At 45.6% G+C, this 23,927-nt stretch overlaps 1 protein-coding gene across 1 annotated transcript in view; it reads left to right on the top strand.

Annotated features, from left to right (window-relative positions):
- Positions 1 to 13,369: 13,369 nt before the first annotated feature.
- Positions 13,370 to 23,927, top strand: part of DNAJB13 (DnaJ (Hsp40) homolog, subfamily B, member 13) — a 28,108-nt gene continuing 17,550 nt past the window's right edge. Inside the window, exons 1-3 of the mRNA XM_011996190.1 lie at positions 13,370 to 14,161; positions 21,122 to 21,225; positions 22,298 to 22,459. Of these exons, the coding sequence (XP_011851580.1) occupies positions 14,094 to 14,161; positions 21,122 to 21,225; positions 22,298 to 22,459 (334 nt within the window). The 5' untranslated portion in view covers positions 13,370 to 14,093. The remainder of the gene's footprint in view (positions 14,162 to 21,121; positions 21,226 to 22,297; positions 22,460 to 23,927) is intronic.

Genomic DNA, 23,927 nt, shown 5'->3' with positions numbered 1-23,927 from the left:
TGTATAATAACTCTATGCCCACTTTTCTTAGACTATATAACACTGCTCGGAGCTCAGTCGGGGAGCTCTCCTGCCCGTCTCGTTTCGCAAGCGAGGGAGAGTTCCAGGTTCGAACCCGTAATAAAGATCCTTGCTGCTTAGCTTTGACTGTGGACTCTGGTGGTCTTCTTCGGGGAATAAACGGTCTGGGCATAACACCACCTCAGCCAGGTCTAGGCTGAGCAAGGCGTTCTCCCAACCCTCTGGATTTTCATTTTAATACATTTGTTTTCTAGTGGTAAGAGTGAAACAAATGACTAGCAAACATGAAAAGATGCTCAACTTCATTGGTAATTAAACAAATGCAAATTAAAATTCAAAAGAAGGCTTGGTAATGCAAAAAATTAAAAGGGTAATTCCATATTTTCATTTTGTAAATAGGAAAATGTGGCTAAGAAATAATTGTTTAAGGTCAGAAAACTAGTAGGTAACAGATAGGATTTGGAACTTGGTCTTTGACTCTACTGCCTCAAGGCTGAGGGAGCATCTTGTATTTGCTACATGCTTTCCTATAACTTATTATTTTAATCTTTTGTAGACATGGGATCTGGCTATAGTGCCCAGGATGGTCTTGAACTCCTGGCCTCAGCAATCCTCTGTTTCTGCCTCCCAAAATGCTAGGATTACAAGTGGCTGAAGTAGGAGGATAGATTGGGCCCACCTGGCCACCTGTAACTTTATATATTTCCCACCAACCCTGTGTTACAGTTGATTGTTAATAATCCCATTTATGTGAACAAACTTAGACTTAGGGCCATTAAGCAAGCTTGCTTCAAGTCATACAAGTGGCAGGTGAGCTCGGCAGCATGAAGATTTGGTCACTTTCTGACCACTCAATTTACCCAAAACTTTGCACTTTAGTTTTTAGCTCTTTAATTGACTTTTCTGTCCTTTGGCCCACCTCCAAAAGTGTGTTTTACTTATTCCAAATACACCTAAAGTAAGCCTTTTGCCTCAAATAATATGAAAGAGCTACTTTAAGGCAGGCCTTCCTCTGTAACAGTGTGGTTTCAGAGACGCAGGAAAGTTCTTAAATATCTCAGGCACTAGTATCTGAAATGCCATCAGGGAAACAAGCTTTTCCTTCTGCATTTAGAGATGAGATTTTAAACACAGCATTCCTTTTTCCCTATGTGAGTGATGTTAGATTCTTCTCCTCAACAGAGGAGTCTCTCTCTGTTGCCCAGGCTGGAGTGCAGTGGCGTGATCTCAGCTGACTGCAACCTCTGTCTCCTGGGTTCAAGCGATTCTCCCTACCTCAGCCTCCCAAGTAACTGGGATCACAGGCCCCTGCCACCACACCTGTTTAATTTTTGTATTTTTTCAGTAGAGATGGGGTTTCACCATGCTGGCCAGGCTGGTCTGGAACTCCTGACCTCAGGTGATCCACCAGCCTTGGCCTCCCAAAGTGCAGGGATTACAGGTGAGCCATTGCACCCGGCCTGAGCCAGCACACCCGGCCAGATTCTTTCTTAAGAGCACGTTTCCATTTGAGGGGAGTAAGAGGCTGACTGGTTGGGTGTGGTGGCTCATGCCTGTAATCTCAGCACTTTGGGAGGTGGAGGCGGGTGGATCACTTGAGCTCAGGAGTTCGAGATCAGCCTGGACAACACGGTGAAACCTCATCTCTACCACAAATTATTTAAAAAAAAAAATCGGCTGGGCACGGTGGCTCACACATGTAATCCAAGCACTTTGGGAGACCGAGGCTGGTGGATGATGAGGTCAGGAGTTCAAGACCAGCCTGGTCAAGATAGTGAAACCCTGTCTCTACTAAAAATACAAAAATTAGCTGGGCGTGGTAGCACATATCTGTACTTGGGAGGCTGAGGTAGGAGAATAACTTGAAGCCAGGAGGCAGAGGTTGCAGTGAGCCGAGATAGCGCTACTGCACTCCAGCCTGGGCGACAGAGCAAGACTCCATCTCAAAAAAAAAAAAAAAAAATTATCTGGGCATGGTGGCATGCCCTTTTGGTCCCAGCTACTCTGGAGGCTGAGGTGGGAGGATCACTTGAACCCAGGTGGTGGAGATTACAGTGAGCCATGATCATGCATCATGCCACCGCACTCCAGCATTGGCGATGGAGTGAAACCCTGTCTCAAAACAACAACAAAGAAGAGGCTGACTGAAGGAGTAGTACTTAGGGAAGATACTCCGGAAGAAAAAGAATGGGGATGGGGAGAGAAAAAGGTTACATTGTGGCATTGTGTTAGGGTGATCAGACCCAACACCAGGCTGTGGGGGCTACAAAGTACAGTGGAGTCAAAGCAATGAGACAAGACAAGTTAACAGTGCATAAAGTAGGTCCAGGGGACCAACGGCAATATGGAGGCTGCAAAGGCCCTGAACTCTGGGAGTGATCAAACAAAGAAGCAGGTGGTGAGGACGTGGGAGTAGAAAGGAAGCGGTGCATCAAGTGTTTGATCTATAGCTGTGGTAGTTTAGCAGTTTCTTTGAAGCATATGGAACATGCTCTGCTACTCGAGATAATGGAGAACATGTTTTTCTACCTCAAGATACAATCAATTTACGAGCCTGGGAGAGCAAGAAGCAAGGAGCCAGCAAGTCTAGACACATTCCAGAGGCAATGAGGTGTTTTATGCCCTGAGCCCTGGATTCCATCCAAGCCATGAGGGGTTTTATGCCCTGGGCTTAGATTGTGGTGCAGCAGGGCAGCCTTCCACCCTTTGGCACAGAGCTTGGTGTTCCAAAGGCAACGAGGGGTTTTAGACCCTGGACCCAAGACATGTTCCAAGACTGTTTTACATTATGTCAAACAAGCAAGTCTTGCCTCAGCTCTTCTACCAACATGCCTCCTTCTTCTTTTTTGCAAAACCACCACAGCTATCATTGCGTGTTCTTGATGGCGGCTTTCTCTCCAGAGGCGGCTTCTGCATCTGCTGACTAATAAGAGACAGCACAAGCACATAATTATTAGAATAAAATTCACAGATGTAGAACTTCCAATGACCTTAATCCATTTAAGAGGATTGATTGCAGACAACCCATCAGCTGCCTTACTCAAAATATTAGTTCTAGGGAGCAGGGCTAAGTGAGTCTGAGAGGCTTCAAAAACCTGCTCTTTTAGTTTTACGATATTGAGGGTGAGATTTTCCTCTTTTCCTTCCAAGTGATGTTTAACTTTTTCCCATTGGTGTTCTGTTTCATTGTAACTATGGGGAGTAATACAAAAATCAGATGTATTCCAGTCACATTGTATTTGAGTTCTATTTTCTAAACTCATAATATGATCCCCCATCCAAATTACAGTCTGATGGAGATCATTAATTTGATTAACTATTTTTTTTTATCTATTTGAGCCTGAGAGTTCCATAATTTTGTGGAATTTTTCTGCCACTTATCAACAAATTCAGCAGTTTGCACAGATGACTGTAAAGCCACACCAGCTACTGCAGCAGTAGTAGTAACAGCAATGAGGCCAATTATAGCAAATATGAGAGCCACTATAAATCTTTTTGAACAGGATAAAAGTTTCCTAAGGATTTCAGTTATAGTATGAATAGATGGTAATGCTTCCCATGGAATCATCTCTAAACAGAGTTTAGAGACACAGGGATCCAGACTCCTTCCCTGGCTCTAATTAACAAAATAGTGTTTGTTTTGTTTGTTTGTTTGTTTTTATCAAAAGCTGAGTTAATGCAGGTAAATAGGCGACATTCTGGGCAGGTAATAGAGCGTGTATTTATATCAATAGTAACATTTCCTATTGGTAACATAAAAGGTGGTCGAACACAACTTTGAATCCAAAACGTCCTGTTGGAAAGAAAAGAAAGAGCATATTTATCCTTACCTCCCTCCCTGCTGTACTTTTCATATTTACCCTCCCAAATTTTAATTGGACTTTGAGCTACAGTTAATTTTCATAATTCTGAATGTTCCTGTCCTATGGCAGGAGATATCATTTTTGGACTAGGGGCGCCAATGCCATCAGGATTCCATATGATAGGGGCATCAGCTTCCATCTGAATGTATTGTGTATGATTCCATTGCCAGCAATTCCATCGGTTTGTTACATTTGCTTTACAAGAAGGTCTTCTGGTGCAATTTGGTTTGAAAATCTCCTTAGGGGACCAATCAATGACGATTCCACAGGAATTATTTTGTAGCGCCTCAGCCTTACTTGCTATACAATCTTCTCAAGTCCAAGTATCTACACCTTCCAACCAAACTTTATTTTGCTTACATTCGAGCTTGTTTGGACAGAATTGCTGAGTTTTAGGGCTGGAATGGTTATATTTTAAACTTTGCCCCAAAATCATTTGTAAAGCAGCCTGTGATTTATTTTTTCCAGGGATTACTGCCAACTAGACTTGTGTGCCAATTTGTAAGAATCCAGCGGCAGGTCCCAGGCATATTGGAGGATATTTATATCCTATTGATATATTCATTTTCATCCCTTCCTCATTAGAATGCATTGGCCCTCGATTATCTATGGGCTTAGGCATCCAGTTACTGTTGTTGTTGTATACTTCAATAACCGGGTCCATCCAACTCACAGACCTAATTAAAGGAGGAAATGGGACATATGCCCAATAAGTAAAATTTTGAGTTGCTCCTACAGTAGGGAGGCTTACCACCACAGTGAGTACTGCCAGCATGGCCATCGTTAAGTTACTAGTTGTTTTTGGTTTGTTCTGTGCTCTCAAGCTATCCTCTGCCATCTGCACCAGCTTCTTGATTTGTCCCCATGTTGGAGGATCTGCCTGACGAGTATTCTTGGTCTTCTCTTTTGTCTGTGAGATGTTCATTCATGCCATCACTTGTATCAGGAGCTCTGGCTCTTCCCAGAGTCCTCTCTTCTTGGTGTGGATCATGATACATTTCAAATGTTTGGTGGGCACCCACACAGGTTACTCATTTTCACCTGGAGAGACATAAGCAAATCCTCTTCCCCATGTAATTATCTTTCCTTTTTCCCAGCTTTTTGTATGAGTATCCCTCCACCATATATCTTGTCCGGCCTTTTTGTTTTCCTTTTGTCCTGTCAAGTGTTATTCAGCTGCAGTCATGGATTGATCTTGTTGTAAATTTAGAAAATTTAATGTTGATAAAGCTAAATGTAATTGTATATGCAGTATTTTATATTCCTGGTCTCCCCCTTTTTGTTTTTGTATTTGAGTTTTTAAGGTATGATTAGCTCTTTCAACTATTGCTTGTCCTTGTGAGTTATGTGGAATACCTGTAATATGGGTAATATTCCATTGTTGAAAAAATGTAGCCATAGCTTTACTACAGTACCCTGGGCCGTTATCAGTTTTGATTTTTTTCTGTGATTCCCATAACTACAAAGCAAGATAAAAGATGTCTTTTAACATGAGCTGTAGCTTCTCCTGTTTGACATGTGGCCCAAATAAAATATGAGTAAGTATCTACTGAAATATGAACAAAGGACAACTTTCCAAAGGCAGGAACATGTATTACATCCATCTGCCAGATGGAATTTGGAGATAAACTTCTAGGGTTAACTCTTGCTCCTTGATGTGGCAGATGTGAAACTTGGCAGGCAGAGCAATGTTGTACAATTTCCTTAGCCTGTTTCCAAGATAAGCCATACCTGTTTCTGAGACCTGTAGCATTAAGATGGGTTAAAGAATGGAATGTTTGTGCATCAGTAAAAGCTGCACAAACCAGTGCATCTGCCCTTTGATTGAGTTTGGTTAAAGGGCTGGGGAGGTTAGTATGTGCTCTTGTATGAGTGATATACAAAGGGGAATGCCTTTGTTGTACTGCTTGTTGTAAAGAATGAAATAAAAGATTGAGTTGATCATCAGTTACATTTTGAATTAAGGCACATTCAGTATTTTGCGTGGCTTGCATCGCATAGGCTGAATGAGAAATAATGTAGCTGTTTAAAGGTTTTTAGTACTGTAATTATAGCCATAAGTTCAGCCCTTTGAGCAGAAGCAAAGTCAGTTTGAAAAACTTGTTATTGAGGTCCTACAAATGAGGCCTTTCCATTACTAGATCCATCAGTAAAAACAGGATTGGCCCCTTCAATAGGGGTCTTTTGAGTATTGGAGACTAATATCCATGATGTCAATTTTAGAAATTGGAATATTTTTGATTTAGGATAATGATTATCAAGTATACCAATAAAACCAGCTAAATTAACTTGCCATTTCTGGGAATTAACGTAAGCTTGCTGAATTTACTGTTATTTAAAGGAACTATAATTTGATTTGGATCATGTCCCATTAATTTTGTTGTATACAGCCTTGCTTGACCTATCAGTACAGCAATTTGATCTAACTGTAGAGTAAGTGTTTTAGTTGTATTGTGAGGTAGAAAAAGCCACTCAACTAGATCATCCTGTTGAACAACAACATCTGTAGTTGAATGTTTAGTAGGAAAAATTAAAAACTATAATAACCTAGTGGATCAATTTGAGTCACTCGTGCCTGTTGAATTTTTTCTTCAGTTAATTGAAGTTCTAATGCTTCTTTGGCTAGAGAGCATTTGCTGTTAAGGTCAGAATCACCTCATAAGGTAGAAAAGAGGTGACACATAACATAAGTAGGAATGCCTAAAGTGGGACAAGTCCAATTAATGTCTCCTAATAATTTTTGAAAATCATTTAGAGTTTTAAATTATCTCTTCGAATTTGAGCCTTTTGAGGCTTAATGGTACTTTGTTCTACTTTCATTCCAAATATTGAAATGGAGTGAAAGTTTGGATTTTATCGGGGGCTATGATTAATCCTGCTGCAGTTACAGCCTTTTCTGTTTGTAGCATAGTATTAATTCCTCCCCAGTTTCAGCTTCACATAAGATATCATCCATGTAATGGATGATATAACATTTTTTAAACTGTTCTCTAACTGGCTTAATAACTTTTCCGACATAAGTTTGACAAATAGTTGGGCTATTTAACATGCCTCGTGGAAGTACTTTCTTTCCAATAGTATCTATCCACTGGTTCTTTGTTATTTATGGTGGGAACAGTAAAAGCAAATTTTTCATAATCTTGGGTCACTAAAGGAATGGTAAAAAAAAGCCATCTTTTAAATCCGTCACTATGAGAGGCCAGTATTTAGGAATCATAGTTGGGGAGGGCAGCCCTGGTTGCAGCACACCCATGGGTTGAATTACAGCATTAACGGCTCTCAAGTCTGTTAACATTTTCCATTTCCCTGATTTTTTCTTAATAACAAACATAGGAGAATTCCAAGGAGAGAAAGTAGGCTCTCTGTGTCCCTTTTGCAATTGTTCTTGCACCAATTTTTTTAAAACCTCCAGTTTTTCCTGTTTCAGCACCCATTGCTCTACCCAAACCAGTTTGTCAGTTAGCCAAACAAGAGGAATGGGAGCCAGGGGCTCAACAATGGCTGCTCCTAAAAATGATACCCTAATCCAGTTCGCTCTGTTTGCCCTTTTAGTTTTAAAGGTTCTGGTTGGCCATTTTCATTTTTTCCTAGTCCTTTCCCTGGGAGATATCCCATTTTTTTTTTCATTATTTATTTACTGTTGTTACTATATTGATCCATAGGAATAGATATTTCAGCACCCCATTGTTGCAATAAGTCACTTCCTTTCCATCTGACCCTTGACATGGCAGAATTAAGGAACTTTGATAAACTTCTGAGGCAGCTCCTACTCCAACAATACCAATGGATGCCTTTTGTTTGGGCCAATGCCAGGGTCACTGATCTAAAGCAATAATAGAAACATCATCTCCAGTATCTACTAGTCCCTCAAAGTCTTTACCTTGAACGGTTACTATACAAATAGGTCTTTTGTCAGATACTTGATTAACCCAAGACAGCCTTTTCTGCTGGATTTATACTACCAAATCCTGCCATTCTTTTTACTGTGCTGCTTCCCAGTTTTGTATAAGGTAGAACTAACAACTGAGCAGTTCTTTCTCCTGGGGAAGCAGACCACGGAGTTGCGGAACGGATAACTAGTTGAATTTCTCTGGTATAATCAGAATCAATTATTCCTGTATGTACATTGACATCTCTTAAATTTAAACTAGACCTTCCTAGCAAGAGACCAACTGTTCCTGAGGGTAAAGGGCCCCTAACTCCCATGGGGACCTTCTTTGGTGGCTCCTCAGGAAGTAGGGAGACAGGACTTGTGCTGCAGAGGTCTACGGCAGCTCTGCCTGCTGTGACGGGGGACAATTGTTGTACATTTGTAAGAGCACTGGCTGTGCCTCGGTTTGTTGAGGGGCCCGAGAGAGGTTGCCCATCTTTGCTAAATGTAGAATGACACTGATTTGCCCAGTGATTTCCCTTTTTACATCGGGGGCAGATACTGGAACTTTTTTGCTGCTTACTGGTAGTAACCTTTGCCTGTTGATTTCCTTTTTTACATTCCTTTTTTGTGTGTCCAAATTGCCCACATTTAAAACAAGAGCCTGAGAAATGAGGCATATTTTTTCCAACTTTTAATCCAGCCATAGCCTGAGCTAAAAGAGTAGCCTTATGTAAGTTACCCGCAGTGCCATCACAAGCCTTAATATACTCGGCCAGATGAGCCTTCCCCGTCATAGGTTGAATAGCAGTTTGACATTCTGCATTGGCATTATCGTATGCAAGAAGCTGTATTACAACATCTTGAGGCTGTTTTGTCAATTATGGCTTTATTCACAGCCTCTTGGAGCTGAGCAATAAAATCAGTATATGGTTCCTTGTCGAATAGAACTGAAAGATTGATATTTTTTCCCTGTAATATTTATTCTTTCCCATGCCCTTAAGCACACAGAGCGTAACTGAGCCATGGCAACATCCTCCATTAATGCTTGAGTGTCTAATCAACCCCAATTAGGGCCGACCCCCATTAACTGTTCAAAGGACACAGGCGCAGGCAGCTGTGCCTGTGTGTTTTCTCTTGCCTAAGTTTGAGCTTCATTAGCCCACCAAGTTTTAAATTGCAAGTACTGAGACGGAGTGAGAACAGATTTTGTTGAAGTATCCCAATCATATGGTATTAACCTATTATCAAGAGCCACAATTTTTTAGTAAAGTTTGCACAAAAGGAGAATTTGGCCCATATTGACTAATGACTTGCTTGAATTCCTTTAACAACTTACAAAGAAAAGTGGCCCAATTAGCTATATTCTGTCCTCCTTGTTGGGTTACAGTAACTGGAAACTGCCATGCTTCAAGGTCTCCTTCAGCTCTAACCTTCTGAATAGAATTTTGTATAGCACCACCAGTTGCTCCAGATTTTAATGTTGTCACTACAGAAGCAGTAAGTTTTACAACTACTTCGCTTTCTTGCCCATTGTGGGAGAGGGAGGAGGTGCCCATTCGCTTAATTCAGCAGACGGAGCCAACGGACCAGTAAAATACATGTTTTTCAGCTTTCCTTTCTTTTCTGTGATTTCCTCTGGCTCCTGTGCCTCGCATATCAGAATCTGATGTTAGTTTCTTACACTCATCCTCCTCTTCTTCATCTGAATCTGCCTCATTATCTGTTTGAAATGACTCAAGAGCTGCCTTTATTAACGGCCACATTGACCAAATAGAAACTGGAATTTTGGCTCCATCTTTATATGCCTTTTTAAAATCCCTGCCAATTCTTTCCCATTCATCCAACTCCCTAGTCCCTTGTTCCAGGAGCCATGGGCAGAACTGCTCTACTGTGCTGAAAAGTGTTAATAGACTTTGAGTACTAACTTTCACTCCCCCTCTCTGTAATAAATGCCTTAAGAAATTTAAATAAGAATTTTGCTTTCATTCTGTCCCATTGTTACCCTGGTTCTTCCGAGCACCCAGCTTACCCACTGAGCTTCTTTCAGTCATCCTCGGGTGTCCTCTGACAATGTGTCCTCCCCTTCTGCATGCTCTAACATTCCTTCACCGGGGTTTTCGTCGCCCCACATTGGGTGCCAGAAATGTTGGGGTGATCAGACCCAACACCAGGCTGTGGGGGCTACGAAGAAGTCTGGCGGAGTCAAAGGAATGAGACAAGACAAGAGTGCATAAAGTGGGTCCAGGGGGCCAACGCCAATATGGAGGCTGCAAAGGCCCCAAGCTCTGGGAGCACACACTGTTTACTGGTGATCAAACAAAGAAGCAGGTGGTGAGGATGTGGGGATAAAAAGGTGAGGAGGTGAGGACGTGGGGGTAGAAAGGAAGCAGTGCATCAAGCATTTGACCTATAGCTGTGGTGGTTTAGCATTTTCTTTGAAGCATATGGAATATGCTCTGCTACTCGAGATAATGGAGAACGTGTTTTTCTACCTCAAGGTACAATCAATTTATGAGCCTGGGAGAGCAAGAAGCAAGGAGCCAGCAAGCCTGGACACATTCCAGAGGCCACAAGGGTTTTTATTCCCTGAGCCCTGGATTCCATCCAAACCACAGGGGGTTTTATGCCCTGGGCTTAGATTGTGGTGCAGCAGGGCAGCCTTCCACCCTTTGGACAGAGCTTGGTGTTCCAAAGGTCACGAGGGGTTTTAGACCCTGGACCAAGGACATGTTCCAAGACTCTTTTACATTATGTCAAACAAGCAAGTCTTGCCTCAGCTCTTCTAGCAACACATTGCCCCAAGGATAGACCAATGGACAGCAGTCCAGACACCAACCCAGGCATATGCTGAAACTTCATAATCTAACACAGCAGTCAGTACAGATCGGTGGGAAGACAATGAATAATTAAATAACTGATCTGGGCAGTTGGATATCTTTTTAAAAAGATAACTACCTTGCTCCATATATAAAAAAATAAATTCTAGTTGGGTTAGATACTTAAATGTGAAACGGACTTTTGGAAGATCATATAGGTGAAGATCTTTATGCCCTCACATAAGGAAATATTTCTTAAGCTAGACACACACACGAAGTATAACCAGAAAGGAAACGATTGATAAATTTGACCTAAAAAATGGTGAAAAAAGCTTCACATTGAAGAAAGGATATGTATTTCATATTATCAACAAAGAATTTGTTTTCAAAATATATAGCTTTTTTTTTTTTTTTTTTTGAGACCGAGTTTCACTCTTGTTGCCCAGGCTGGAGTGCAATGGCGCAATCTCTGCTCACTGCAACCTCTGCCTCCTACGTTCAAGTGAGTCTTCTGCCTCAGCCTCCCAAGTAGCTGGGATTATAGGCATGCGGCACCATGCCCAGCTAATTTTGTATTTTTAGTAGAGATGGAGTTTCTCCGTGTTGGTCAGGCTGGTCTTGAACTCCTGACCTCAGGTGATCCACCCACCTCGGCCTCCCCAGGTGCTGGGATTACAGGCGTGAGCCACTGTGCCCGGCCTGTCAGTTTTTGAAAAGGATAGTCAAATAGAAAAAATGGGCAAAAACATAAATAGGTGTTTCATAATGAGGAAAAACAAATGGCCAATAAGTATGAAAAGATACTCAACCAAGAAATGCAAATTAAAATCCACAATGAGATGCCACTTTATGCCTACTATATTGGCAAACGTTTTAAAACGACATCAAGAGTTGGTGAGGGCCAGGAGTGTTGGCTCATGCCCATAATCCCAGCACTTTGGGAAGCTGAGATAGAAGGATCACTTGAGCACACGAGTTCAAGACCCGTTTGCACAACATGGCAAGACCTCGTCTCTACAAAAAATTTAAAAATTAGCCTGATGTGGTGGTGTGTGCCTGTGTTTCCAGCTACTTGGGAGGCTGAGGCAGGAGGATTGCGTAAGCCTAGGAGGTCAAGGCTGCAGGAGGTCAAGCCATGATTGCACCACTGCACTCCAGCCTGGGCAACAGAGGGAGACCCTGTCTTAAAAAAAAAAAAAAAAAAAAAAGAGTTGGTGAGGATATGGAGCAAAAGAAACTGATACAGTGCTATTGCCAGTGTAAATTAGAATAACCACACCAGAAAACTTTGGCATTGCCTTGCACAGTGGGCACATATACCCAAATGTTCATCAACAGAGAGTACTGTACAGCCTGTGTGATAAGTCACACACACAAATACCTACCGTTTGTATAAATGATACCATTTATATAAAGTTCAAAAATATGAAAAGGTAAATATGTCGCTATGGATATTTGCAGTGTGGCACTGGAGCTGGCTTGTACTGGCTTGGGAAGAACTGGCAAATGCCACAAACCAGCACACCACTGGGTACAGGCATATGGAGTAACTCTCTAAAGAAAAGCAAGAGAATTACAAACAGGTAGGGAGGGGCACATTGGAGAAGTATTCCTTCAACAAGGAATGTTCTAATGCTGCTCTTTTTCTTCCTAAGAAGAAAAAACAAATAGAAGTTAGTTAGGTTGATGTGAGAGTCTGTGGTGGGTGGGGTGGGAGGTTCTGAGCAGAGGTAGCAGCAGAGGTGAATGAGGAGAGGGGATGGCTGGTCCAGGCAGTGGCAAGCGCTGCAGTCCATTCTGACGAGCACTGGGCGCGTATAGGGCAGTGGTGAGAGCTCAAGGTGGAAAGGGAGGCACCAGATCACAGAGGGCCTGTGTGCCATGGTAAGCAGTTTGGAGTTCACTCCAAGTAATGAGGAGTGTGGGTTTCGCAGAACAGAGACAAGGCAATCTGGCCCACGAGGAAGTTGTTGTGGTCTTGCTGAAAGATGAAACCAGAGCTGGGCCCTGATTATGAGGAGGAAGAGCAGAGGAGCTGGGCTTGAGAGGTTGTCTAGGAAGCAGAATGGACTGAGCTTGGTGACCAATTGGATTTGGGATGTTCATGGAAAACAGGGCTCTGCTGTACTTAGAGAGGTGGAGCATGACTCCCTCACTGTAAGGGTGGACCACACAGTGACTGCCTTCCAAAGAGTGCAGTACAGAAAGGGGGAAAGGAGGGCCGGGTGCAGTGGCTCACGCCTGTAATCCCAGCACTTTGGGAGGCTAAGGTGGATGGATCACTTGAGGTCAGGAGTTCGAGACCAGCCTGGGCAACATGGCAAAACCCCGTCTCTACTAAAAATACAAAAATTAGCTGGGCATGGTGGCACATGCCTGTAATCTCAGCTACTCGGGAGGCTGAGGCAAGAGAATCACTCGAACCCAGGAGGCAGAGGTTGCAGTGAGCTGAAATTGTGCCACTGCACTCCAGCCTGGGCAACAGAGTGAGACTCCATCTCAAAAAACCAAACAAACAAACAAAAAAACAAATTCAAATTGTGGGACATTCTACAAAACACCTGACCATTATTAAAGTGTCAAGGTCATTAAAGCCATGGAAAGTCTGAGAAACTGTCACAGTCAGGAGGCACCGGAGGAGATGTGACAGCTAACTGTAATGTGGCATCCTGGATGGGGTCCGGAACAGAAATAAGATATTAGGTTAAAACAACTAGTAAATCTGAATAAAATGTGGATTTTAGTTAACAATAATGTACCAATATTGGTCATTATTTGTGACAAATGTACCATACTAATGTAAGATGTTAATAATAGGGGAATGTGAGTGCAGTGGCTCACACCTGTTATCCCAGCACTTTGGGAGGCCAAGGTGAGCCCAAGAGTTCAAGACCAGCCTGGGTAATATGGTGAAACCCCCTTTCTACAAAACATACAAAAATTAACCAGGCATGGTGGTGCACGCCTGTGTCTCAGCTACTTAGAAGGCTGAGGTGGGAGAATCCCTTGAGCCCGGGAGGTCGAGGCTGCAGTGAGGTGTAATCCTGCCACGGCTCTCCAGCCTGGGTGAGAGAGTGAGACCCTGTCTCAAAAACATAAAAATAATAATGAAATAGGGGAATGTGGATGTGAGGTATATGGGAACTCTCTGTACTGTCTTCTCAACTTTTCCAAAACTCTGTTCTAAAATAAATGTGTTTTTAAAAAATTAGCCAAATGCATTTCTTCTAAAACCTTTTTATTAAAACTAATTGCTGCCCTCTTTAAAAACAAAAACAGAGACCTGTAAGTCTCCAATTTCTGAGTTGAGTGACCTTTCACAGGGTCACAGAATCAGCCCCAGCTCTCCTAGTCCTTTCACTGACTCCTCTCTGTTGCAGAGGTGAGATTTGTTTAGGGAAGTGGGACTACAACTCCCAGAGTGCACCTGTGCGGTTGTCAGGAGCAACCAAGGAAGCAAACTAACAGCCTTGCTAGAGTCTGAGGACTATCCAGGGCCTCACTGCCAGCCAGCCAGCCATGGGCCAGGATTATTACTCTGTGCTCCAGATCACTCGCAATTCAGAGGATGCCCAGATCAAGCAGGCGTAAGTTGGGGTGGGAGCCAGTCCTTAGGGTTGTGCTGGGGCAGGCCCTGCCCTCTTCTCTTCCAAAACAAGCTTTCCTGCACAGCTTAGAGCAGACAAGGTAAACCTTGTTCCTTCTTTCACTTCTTGCATACCTGTATCCTGGCTTTAGTCTGGGTCAGGGCCCAGGTTGGAAATTTGAACTCTTTAGTTCCTCAATCTGCTCCCAACCCATCTCCCTTTATGCTCCATGCCCTGTCTCCTCTCCTGGGTGCCTTGCTTTTCCCAGCAATGAAATGGAGACAAAGGAGCCATTTGAACTTTATCTTGAATATTATGGAGAACCAGAGGCTTATGAACAAGGGAGTGGCCGGGCCAGATGGATGTTACAAATTCGATTCTGGCCATGATGGAGGTTTTCAACATTGACTAAACTGCATTCCTGAATACTTCCATCAGGTCTTAAGGATGCTCTGGTTCATTCCTAAGAAAGCCTACGACAGAAGTCAGTACATTTTTCTGAAAACATGTTTTTGTTTTTGTTTTCGTTTTTTCTGAGACGGAATTTTGGTCTTATTGCCCAGGCTGGAGTGCAGTGGTGTGATCTCAGCTCACCACAACCTCTGCCTCCTGGGTTCAAGCGATTCTTCTGCCTCAGCCTCCCAAATAGCTGGGATTACAGGCACGCACCACTATGCCCAGCTAATTTTGTATTTTTAGTAGAGATGGGATTTCTCCTTTTTGGTCAGGCTGGTCTCAAACTCCTGACCTCTGGTGATCCGCCCGCCTTGGCCTCCCCAAGTGCTGGGATTATAGGTGTGAGTCACCACACCCAGCCAAAAACATGTTTTTTTAAAACAAATATTTATTAAGCGTCTACCACAGGGTCGAGAGGGTACTTCACCTCCTGCTGCAGTGGTGGCAGCTGGAAATAAATGTCTGAATCTGACAGTGACACCTCCTTACCTCATGCAGCTAGATTTTGTTGCTGAATAGATGTTGAATAAGTCACCACAACTGTGATGAGTGTTACAAAAGAGGAAGTACGGGGGGCTATGGAAGTTATCTTGGAAGGAGAGAGACCCCTTAGAAGGCTGTTCGGGGTAATCAAGGCAAAAGATGAGGCCAGAGAAAGGGGAGGGAATGGACTTGGCAATTAAGTGGATCACTGGAGGGTAAAGAAAAGAGGAGTCCAGGATAACTCAGTTAAGTTGGGCAGTGACAATAGGTGCATGTTTTGAGTGTGTAGGTGCAGTTCTGAGAACTTTCCCTCACTCTTTAATTCTCACAACAGTCCTGAGAATTAAGTACCATTATTATCCCACGGCCATGCACTAGTAAATGGTGGAGCCAGTGTTCAGACATCAGGCCTCCCAGAGTTGCCAGTCATGGGCCTACTCCTGGGCCAGGTCCTTTTGGGGATCAGTGGCGTAAGTGGAGAGTCTGCAGTGTTGTTGGAGAAAAAAGACACAAACTCATGAAAAGATTTGAGAACAACTCAGGACAGTGTATGATGTCACCCACTCCTTGGAGCATCTCATTGACCAGAAGGACCCATCCAGGGAAAGGTAATCAGGAGGAAGGGCAGTGGGAGTGCAGAAAGAGAAGCACAACTTAAGCACTGGAAAGGGCTGGATCAGAATCCAGATTCACTTACCTGCTAGCTGTGTGACCTGGGCAAATTACTTAACCTCTCTGAGCTGAAGTTTTCCCATGTCTAAAAATCATCCTCATAATAAAGGTTGCTGTGAGACTGAAATAGGATTAGATAAGATAATGCATGTGTCCAGCAATCATTTGCATGTGAAACCATGTCATATAAAGAGTGATTAAGGCCTGGCGTGGTGGCTCATGCCTATAATCTGAGCACTTTAGGAGGCCAAAGCAGGAGGATCCCTTGAGCCCAGGAATTTGAGAGGGCAGCCTGGGCATCATAGGGAGACCCTGTCTTTACAGAACATTTAAAAATTAGCTGGGCATGGTGGCACACACCTGTGTCCCAGCTACTCGGGAGGCTCAGGTGGGAGGATCGCTTGAGCCCAGAAAGTAGAGGCTGCATTGAGCTATGATTGCATCACTGCACTCCAGTCCGGGCAACAGAGCAAGACCTGTCTCAAAAATATAAAAATGGCTGGACGCAGTGGCTCACACCTGTAATCCTAGCGCTTTGGGAGGCTGAGGCAAGTGGATCACTTGAGGTCAGGAGTTTGCCAGCCTGGCCAGTGTGGTGAAACCGCTTCTCTACTAAAACTACAAGAAATTAGCCAGGTATGGTGGCTCACACCTGTAATCCCAGCTACTTGGGAGGCTGAGATAGGAGAATTACTTGAACCCAGGAGGCAGAGGTTGCAGTGAGCCGAGATCATGCCATTGCACTCCAGCCTGGGTGACAGAGCGAGACTTCGTCTCAAAATAAATAAACAAATAAAAATAAGGCTAGGCGTAGTGGCTCATGCCTGTAATCCAAGCACTTTGGGAGGACGAGGCAGGAGGATCTCCTGAGATCAGAAGTTCGAGACCAGCCTGGCCAACAAGGTAAAACCCCATCTCTACTAAAAAAAAAATTAGCCGGGTGTGGTGGCAGGTGCCTGTAATCCCAGCTACTCAGGAGACTGAGGCAGGAGAATTGCTTGAACCTGGAAGGTGGAGGTTGCAGTGAGCCGAGATTGAGCCATTACACTCCAGCCTGGGCAACAAGAGCAAAACTCTGTTTCAAAAATGACTAACTAAATAAAAATAAATAGAGTGATTAAAAGAACTGTGCATGTTTCAAAAAGCAATCCTTAACCCTTCTCCCCTGCAATAACTCTAAGTCACATGTATGACATGCTTGCTCATGGGACAACCTAGATATTGATTAAAAAAAAAGAAGAGCTAAACTTATATAAGGAAGAAAAGCACGATGATGGTTTATAATTGTCCAGGATTCATAACTGCAGCGTTCAAGTTGTGATTTCACCCCTTTCTCTGCCACTCAGGAAAGCAGGTGAATGAGAGTGATGTTACTGCAGGGATAATTTTGAAACCACTCAAATTTATATGAAAAACTAAACCTTTCTCAAACCTTGTTACTTTTTTTTTTTTTTTGAAATGGAGTCTCTCCATCACCCAGGCTGGAGTGCAGTGGCACAATCTGGACTCACTGCAATCACAGCCTTCTAGGTTCAAGTGATTCTTCTGCCTCAGCCTCCCGAGTAGCTGGGACTATAGGTGTGCGCCACCATACCCGGCTAATTTTTGTATTTTTAGTAGAGACGGGATTTCACCATGTTGGCCAGCCTGTTTTCAAACTCCTGATTTCAAGTGATCTGCCTGCCTCGGCCTCCCAAAGTGCTGGGACTACAGGAGGCTGAGATGGATGGATCACTTGAAGCCAGGAATTTGAGACCAGCCTGGCCAACACGGCAAAAACCGGTCTTTACTAAAAATACAAAAATGAGCCAGGTGTGGTGGTGGGCACCTGTAGTTTCAGCTACTTGAACTTGGGAGGCGGACATTGCAGTGAGCCCAGATTGCGCCACTGAACTCCAGCCTAGGTGACAGAGTAAGACTCTATCTCTAAATAAATAAATAAATAAAAATAACCAACTGTGACCTTTATAATTGAGAAAGGCTGGTTTGGAAGGCTGTGATAATGTCTTCAAGTCTCTGAAAGTAGATATTCTCTCTGTAAGGTCCCCAGGGCACAGCCACATCCCTTATGGATGGAGGGACAGTTGCAGGACAGCAGATCCAGCTTCCTGTTGCAGTAAGAGGAGGCATTGCCTAAAAGTCAGAGCCATTCCACAGTGAGATGGGCTGCCCTGTAGGATGCTGAGCGTATATCATTTATTTACTCACTCCTGCTCAGTGCCCAGCGCTGGGGCTAGAACTGGATGCAGCAACTCCAGAACCTATTAGATGAGTCAACGACACCTGGAACACAGCGCTGCTAAGGACGAGGATCAAAGGTGCTGGGGACTTGGGAAGGGGAGTCTAACCTAGAAAGGAGGCTAGCTGTCAGGGAAGGCGCCCTGGAGGATTTGGTAACCTGAGCCGAAAGTTGAAGGATGAATTAAAAATTGCCCAGAGAAGCTGGGAGGGGCTGTAGAGGGGTGAGTCATGCAGGAGAGGTCAAGGGAGCAGCAAAGGAGAACAGTGAGTGAGGCCAGAGGAAGAGGCAGGGGCTTGGATCTTAGAGTGACACATCTGAGTTTTATGCTGGAGACAATGGGGAAACCAGTGAAGGGTTATGCCAGGAGAGGGACCTGGTCAGAAAATGTTTCAGAAGGCCGGCATGGTGGGTCATGCCTGTAATCTTAGCACTTTGGGAGGCTGAGGTGGGCGAATCACCTGAGGTCAGGATTCAAGACCAGCCTAGCCAACAGGGCAAAATCTTGCCTCTACTAAAACTACAAAAATTAGCCAGACGTGGTCGCTTATGCTGGTAGTCCCAGCTAATCGGGAGGCTGAGGCAGGAGAATGACGTGAACCCAGGAGGAGCTTGCCGTGAGCCGAGATCACCCCACTGCACTCCAGCCTGGGCGACAGAGTGAGACTCCATCTCAAAAAAGAAAAAAAAAAAAAAAAAGAAAGTATTTTAGAAGCATCAGCATTAACGAGCAGAGAGAGAGAGTAAGAGCAAGAGTGAGAGATATCGCAATTGGCAGCACACAATGCAGTGGAGAAGGGGCCACTGGGTGCAGGAAGACATGGTTCTGCAATGCTTGTCGGGATAAAGAGACAGGAACAGAACATTGATTATTTATTTTGAGACAGAGTCTTGCTCTGTCACAGGCTGAAGTGCGGTGGTGTAATCTTGGCTCACGGCAGCCTTGACTTCCTGGGTTCAAGCAATTCTCCCACATCAGCCTCCCGAGTAGCTGGGACTACAGGTGAATGCCACCATGCCCGGCTAGTTTTTGCTTTTTTTTTTTTTTTGTAGAGTCAGAGTTTTGCCATGTTGCCCAGGCTGGTGTTGAACTCCTGAGCTCAAGTCATCCTCCCACCTCGGCCTCCCAAAGTGTTGGGATTACAAGCATGAGCCACTGTACCCAGCCCAGAACATTAGTTAGAAGGAAAACCCCATGTGACTTGGTGACTGATGGGATAAGGAGAGGAGACAAAGGAGAGCTTGGAGTCAAAGTGCTCACATTTCTGGCTGCAGTGCCTGGGGAAAAATTACGCAGTGAAAATGTATGTGTTGGCAGGGTCAGTTGGCTCACGCCTATAATCCCAGCACTTTGGGAGGCCGTGGTGGGAGGATCACCTGAGGTCAGGAGTTCGAGACCAGCCTGGCCAACATGGTGAAACCCTGTTTCTAATAAAAATACAAAAAATTAGCCGGGTGTGGTGGCGGGTGCCTGTAATCTCAGCTGCTTGGGAGGTTGAGGCAGGAGAATAGCTTGAACCCGGGAGGCGGAGGTTGCAGTGAGCAGAGATTGTGCCACTGCACTCCAGCTTGGGCAACAAGAGAGAAACTCCATCTCAAAAAAAAAAAAAAAAAGTGTATGTCTGGACTCGGTGAATTTATGATACCTTGGAGAGGAGATGGCAAGTAGACAGTTGGAGGTAGTCTTTGGCTCAGGGAAGTGGTCTGGTTCAGGATGGAGATTTAGCTGTGAGAGACCGAAGCCTGCCCCTGGGATGAGAAGAGAAACCACGGAACTCTGGGGATGGCGGCGAAGCGAGTGTGGGCACTGGAAAAGCAGGAGGAGGTAAGGTGGGGGGTCATGTCTGGGCTGAGTGACAGGCGTCTGTGCTGGACGCCTCCCGTGCAACCCTCCAGACCCACTCCCCACCCTTCCTGCCCTGCTCGGCTCCGGCTCGGGGAGACTTCCTTGCCCTCAGCCTTCCAGATGGAGCCGGCCCAGGGGAGCACTAGGCGGGAGATGGGGAGGGAGAAGGGCGGGGCTGCGGCTTTATTCCCCAGTTCTCCTCCTATGGGGTCTCTTCAGTCAGCTGTGTCGCTTGACAGAAAGTCACAGCTCCGCTGAGGGCCCTGTCCACACACTCCGACAGACCCCTCAGCGTTCCTGGCCTGGGAAAACTGCACTCTGCTGTCCCTGGCAAGTCTCCCTCCGCTCCTCCTGCACCTGGGCGAATGGTCCCTTTATTAAACCCTCCACAAACCACCCAATCCGCGCCATCTTTCCCCCACGCCGGGTCACTTCTGATACATATTCTCAGACGCTACGATGTCTGCCCCTCAGAAACAGGCCAGCTGGTAGGACTTGTATTAACCCTCCCTCCTCCAGGTACCGCAGACTCGCCCCTTAACCACCCGTTAAAGTCAAATGAGCCGTCTTCAGCAGAGATTTTCAGGCAAATAGCAGAGGACTGGGCAGAAAAGAAGTGGGAAAAAAATAAGCACAGGGTGGGTGTGGGCGGCACGGGAACCAGACGCGCGTTGAGCGCCTCATCCATGTCCGCTGCACACCCGATTGTAGCTCATCCTCCCAAGACGCCTGTGTGTCTGCTCCTGTCCTCTAAGAAGCAAACAGGATTATGTGCAGGAAATGTACCTGGAGAGACTGTGAAGGATGAAGGGAAGGGAGCAGGAGCGCGCAGGGAGAGTCCCCAGAACACAGTGCAGCCTGACGCTTGCGAGTGGAGATAGGGAGGGGAGGAGTGGGGAGGGAGAGCTCAGCCAGCCTCTGGGGAGCCCTCACGCAAAGCGTGCCCGTTGGAGGAGTCCTGTGTCTTGCAGGAATGGGCCAGCCTTGGTATCTCCACCACACGTAAGCACTGGGGGCAGCTCAGGGGCAGTAGCTTCGGCTCAGATGCCCCGGGGGGCAGCTGCTGGAACTGTCAGTCAGCTGTGCTCCCCGCACCAGCTACTCTTCAAGAGCTGAGCAGTGCCACCTCCGCAGCCACCACAGCCCGTGAAACTACCCGGGATTTATAGCCAGCCAGGAGTGGACAGAGTGCCAGCTCTGAACTCTGGTCTGCCCTCAGAAACAGGCCAGCTGATACGGCTTGTATTAACTCTCCCTCCTCCAGGTACCGCAGACTCGCCCTTAAGCATCACCCGTTGAAGTCAAATGAGCCGTCTTCAGCAGAGATTTTCAGGCAAATAGCAGAGGCCTTCGACGTGCTGAGTGACCGTGAGTAGCTGTGGGGCTGAGCAGCCCCCTCGATTAGGATCATTCCTTAAGTCTCCAGACTGTTGGGTTTTCTGAGGGGGCCCAATAGCGAGGAAGCATCCCTCTTCCCTGCCTAGAATCTACACACACAGAGAAGACAGAATACCGACCTGCCTTTCTCAGTAGAAGCAAGCTGAGGGGGAGGACATAGGGTGTGGAGCCCAGGATTACATTGACTCGCTCACCCTGGCAGGCAGTGTGGGAGCAGGGGCACATTCCCCACGCATCCCTATCCCCTGCGAGGACGGGACCTTCCCCGGGAGGAACGGACTGAGGGGCTTGCAGCTACCGGGAAGAAGGCTGAAGCTGGGCAGGCGCACCCACCTGTCCCTCCCAGAGGTCCTTCCCAGTGGCTGAGTGTCCATTTCCCCAGGGCCAGCAAGAGTAGGAACAGGCACAGAAAGGCCAGGAGTAATTAGGAAATGTCTCTCCGATGGAAATCAGCAGAGTGAAGAAAGTGCGATCCCCGCCCCGGCACCCAGGGCCATCCTGCGGGGCTTTCCCTGGGGCTTGTCCTGGAGACTAATCCTGGTTCCTGCAGAAGTACAGCTAGAAGATCACTAAGGTTTCTACAGCCCTGAGTTTTCAGGACTTCAGGGTCCTTAGACTCTAGGATTTCAAAGTTTTAAAATTTGGAGGCTGTAGAATTCTTAGCTTCTAAAATGTCAAGGTTCTACAATTCTGTTTACCCCAGATAAGACAGTGGCCATGATGACTGAGTTAGGCCAAATCCCAGGGCCATGGCCTGAGCCTCAGTCTCTCAGTTATTCCCCCAATCTCTCACCCTGCCCCCAGCAAACCCGAGGCTTTCCCGTCTCTCTTCTGGGCTACAGAAGCCATACCTAGGTCCTCCCAGAATGAAATGGAACCCCTGACTCCTAGGGTCTTATTCCAAAGACTGCCAGACAGCAGGCACTTTGGGATCAAGCTGCTTCTGCCCCTTCCCTTTCTCCATATCCGCCTGCTTCCCAGCCCCTCCACCTATCTGAGCCCCCAAAGTTGGACGCCTCCTCAAGGTGATGCCCATCCACAGCCGTGAAGAGAGGCATCTACGACAAGTTTGGAGAGGAGGGCCTGAAGGGTGGGATTCCTTTGGAGTTTGGATCTCAGACCCCATGGACAACTGGTTACGTCTTCCACGGCAAACCCGAAAAGGTGTTCCACGAGTTCTTCGGTGGAAACAACCCCTTCAGTGGTAAGAGGTCTTCAGAGGTCTTCCTCCCCACCTTGCCTTACAGAGAAACGACACAGCTATAAATGATGCTTTTCGTTAAGTAGTTTTGTTTTTATTTTTACTTTATTATTTTTATTTTATTTATTTATTTATTTATTTATTTGGAGATGGAGACTCGCTCTGTCGCCCAGGCTGGAGTGCAGTGGTGCGATCTTGGCTCGCTGCAACCTCTGCCTCCTGAGTTCAAATAACTCTCCTGCCTCAGCCTCCCGAGTAGCTGGGACTACAGGCGCACGCTGCCATGCCCGGTTAATTTTTAAAAATTTTTAGTAGAGATGGGGTTTCACCATGTTGCCCAGGCTGCTTTCAAACTCCTGAGCTCAGGCAATCTGCCCACCTTGGCCTCCCAAAGTGCTAGGATTACAAGCGTGAGCCACTGCGGCCGGCCTATTTTTACTTTAATAAATATATATAACACATTGCAAAAGAAAAAGTAAAACAGAATTCATTGAAAAAGAAATACATTCCAGCCCTCCATTTTCTTTCTTTCTTTCTTTCTTTCTTTTTTTTTTTTGAGATGGAGTCCTGTTCTGTCACCCAGGCTGGAGTGCAGTGGCATGACTTCAGCTCACTGCAACCTCTGCCTCCCGGGTTCAAGCAGTTCTCCTTGCCTCAGCCTCCTGAGTAGCTGGGATTACAGGCACTCACCACCACACTCAGCTAGTAATTTTGTATTTTTTAGTAGATGAAGGGGTGGCCCACCCCTCCACACCTGTGGGCCTTTCTCGTTAGATGGAACGAGAGACTTGAGAAAAGAAATGAGACACAGGGACAAAGTATAGAGAAAGAAAAAGTGGGCCCAGGGGACCGGTGCTCAGCATACAGAGGACCCACGCCGGCACTGGTCTCTGAGTTCCCTTAGTATTTATTGATAATTATCTTTACCATCTTAAAGATAAGGGAGTGGCAGGACAATAGGATCATTGTAGGGAGAAAATTAGCAGTAAGACATATGGATAAAGATCTCTGTGACATGAATAAGTTCAAAGGAAAATGCTGTGCCTTGATATGCATATGCAAACATCTTCCATAAGCCTTTTAGCAGCATTGTTTCAGCAAGTCCCACCTTTTGCCCTAAAGGGATTTTCTCCTTTCTCAGTAAACAAAGCATACAATCGGGTCTCACACCGAGATGTTCCATTGCCCAGGGACGGGCAGGAGACAGATGCTTTTCTCTATCTTAACTGCCAGCATCCGCCAAAAGGCCTTCTTTCCTCTTGTACTAGTCCTCCTCAGCACAGACCCTTCACAGGTGTCGGGCTGGGGGACAGTCAGGTCCTTCTCTTCCCACGAGGCCCTATTTCAGACTATCACATGGGGAGAAACCTTTGACAATACCTAGCTTTCCTAGGCAAAGGTCACTGCGACCTTTGGCCATGTATGTGTCCCTGGGTACTTGAGATTAAGAGAATGGTGATGACCTTTAACC

Source organism: Mandrillus leucophaeus, unplaced genomic scaffold, assembly GCF_000951045.1.
Source record: "Mandrillus leucophaeus isolate KB7577 unplaced genomic scaffold, Mleu.le_1.0 Scaffold504, whole genome shotgun sequence".
In the NCBI taxonomy this organism is placed as follows: Eukaryota; Metazoa; Chordata; class Mammalia; order Primates; family Cercopithecidae; genus Mandrillus; species Mandrillus leucophaeus.
The sequence above is the reverse complement of the archived record's forward strand: the minus strand, read 5'-3'. Positions and strand labels throughout refer to the sequence as shown.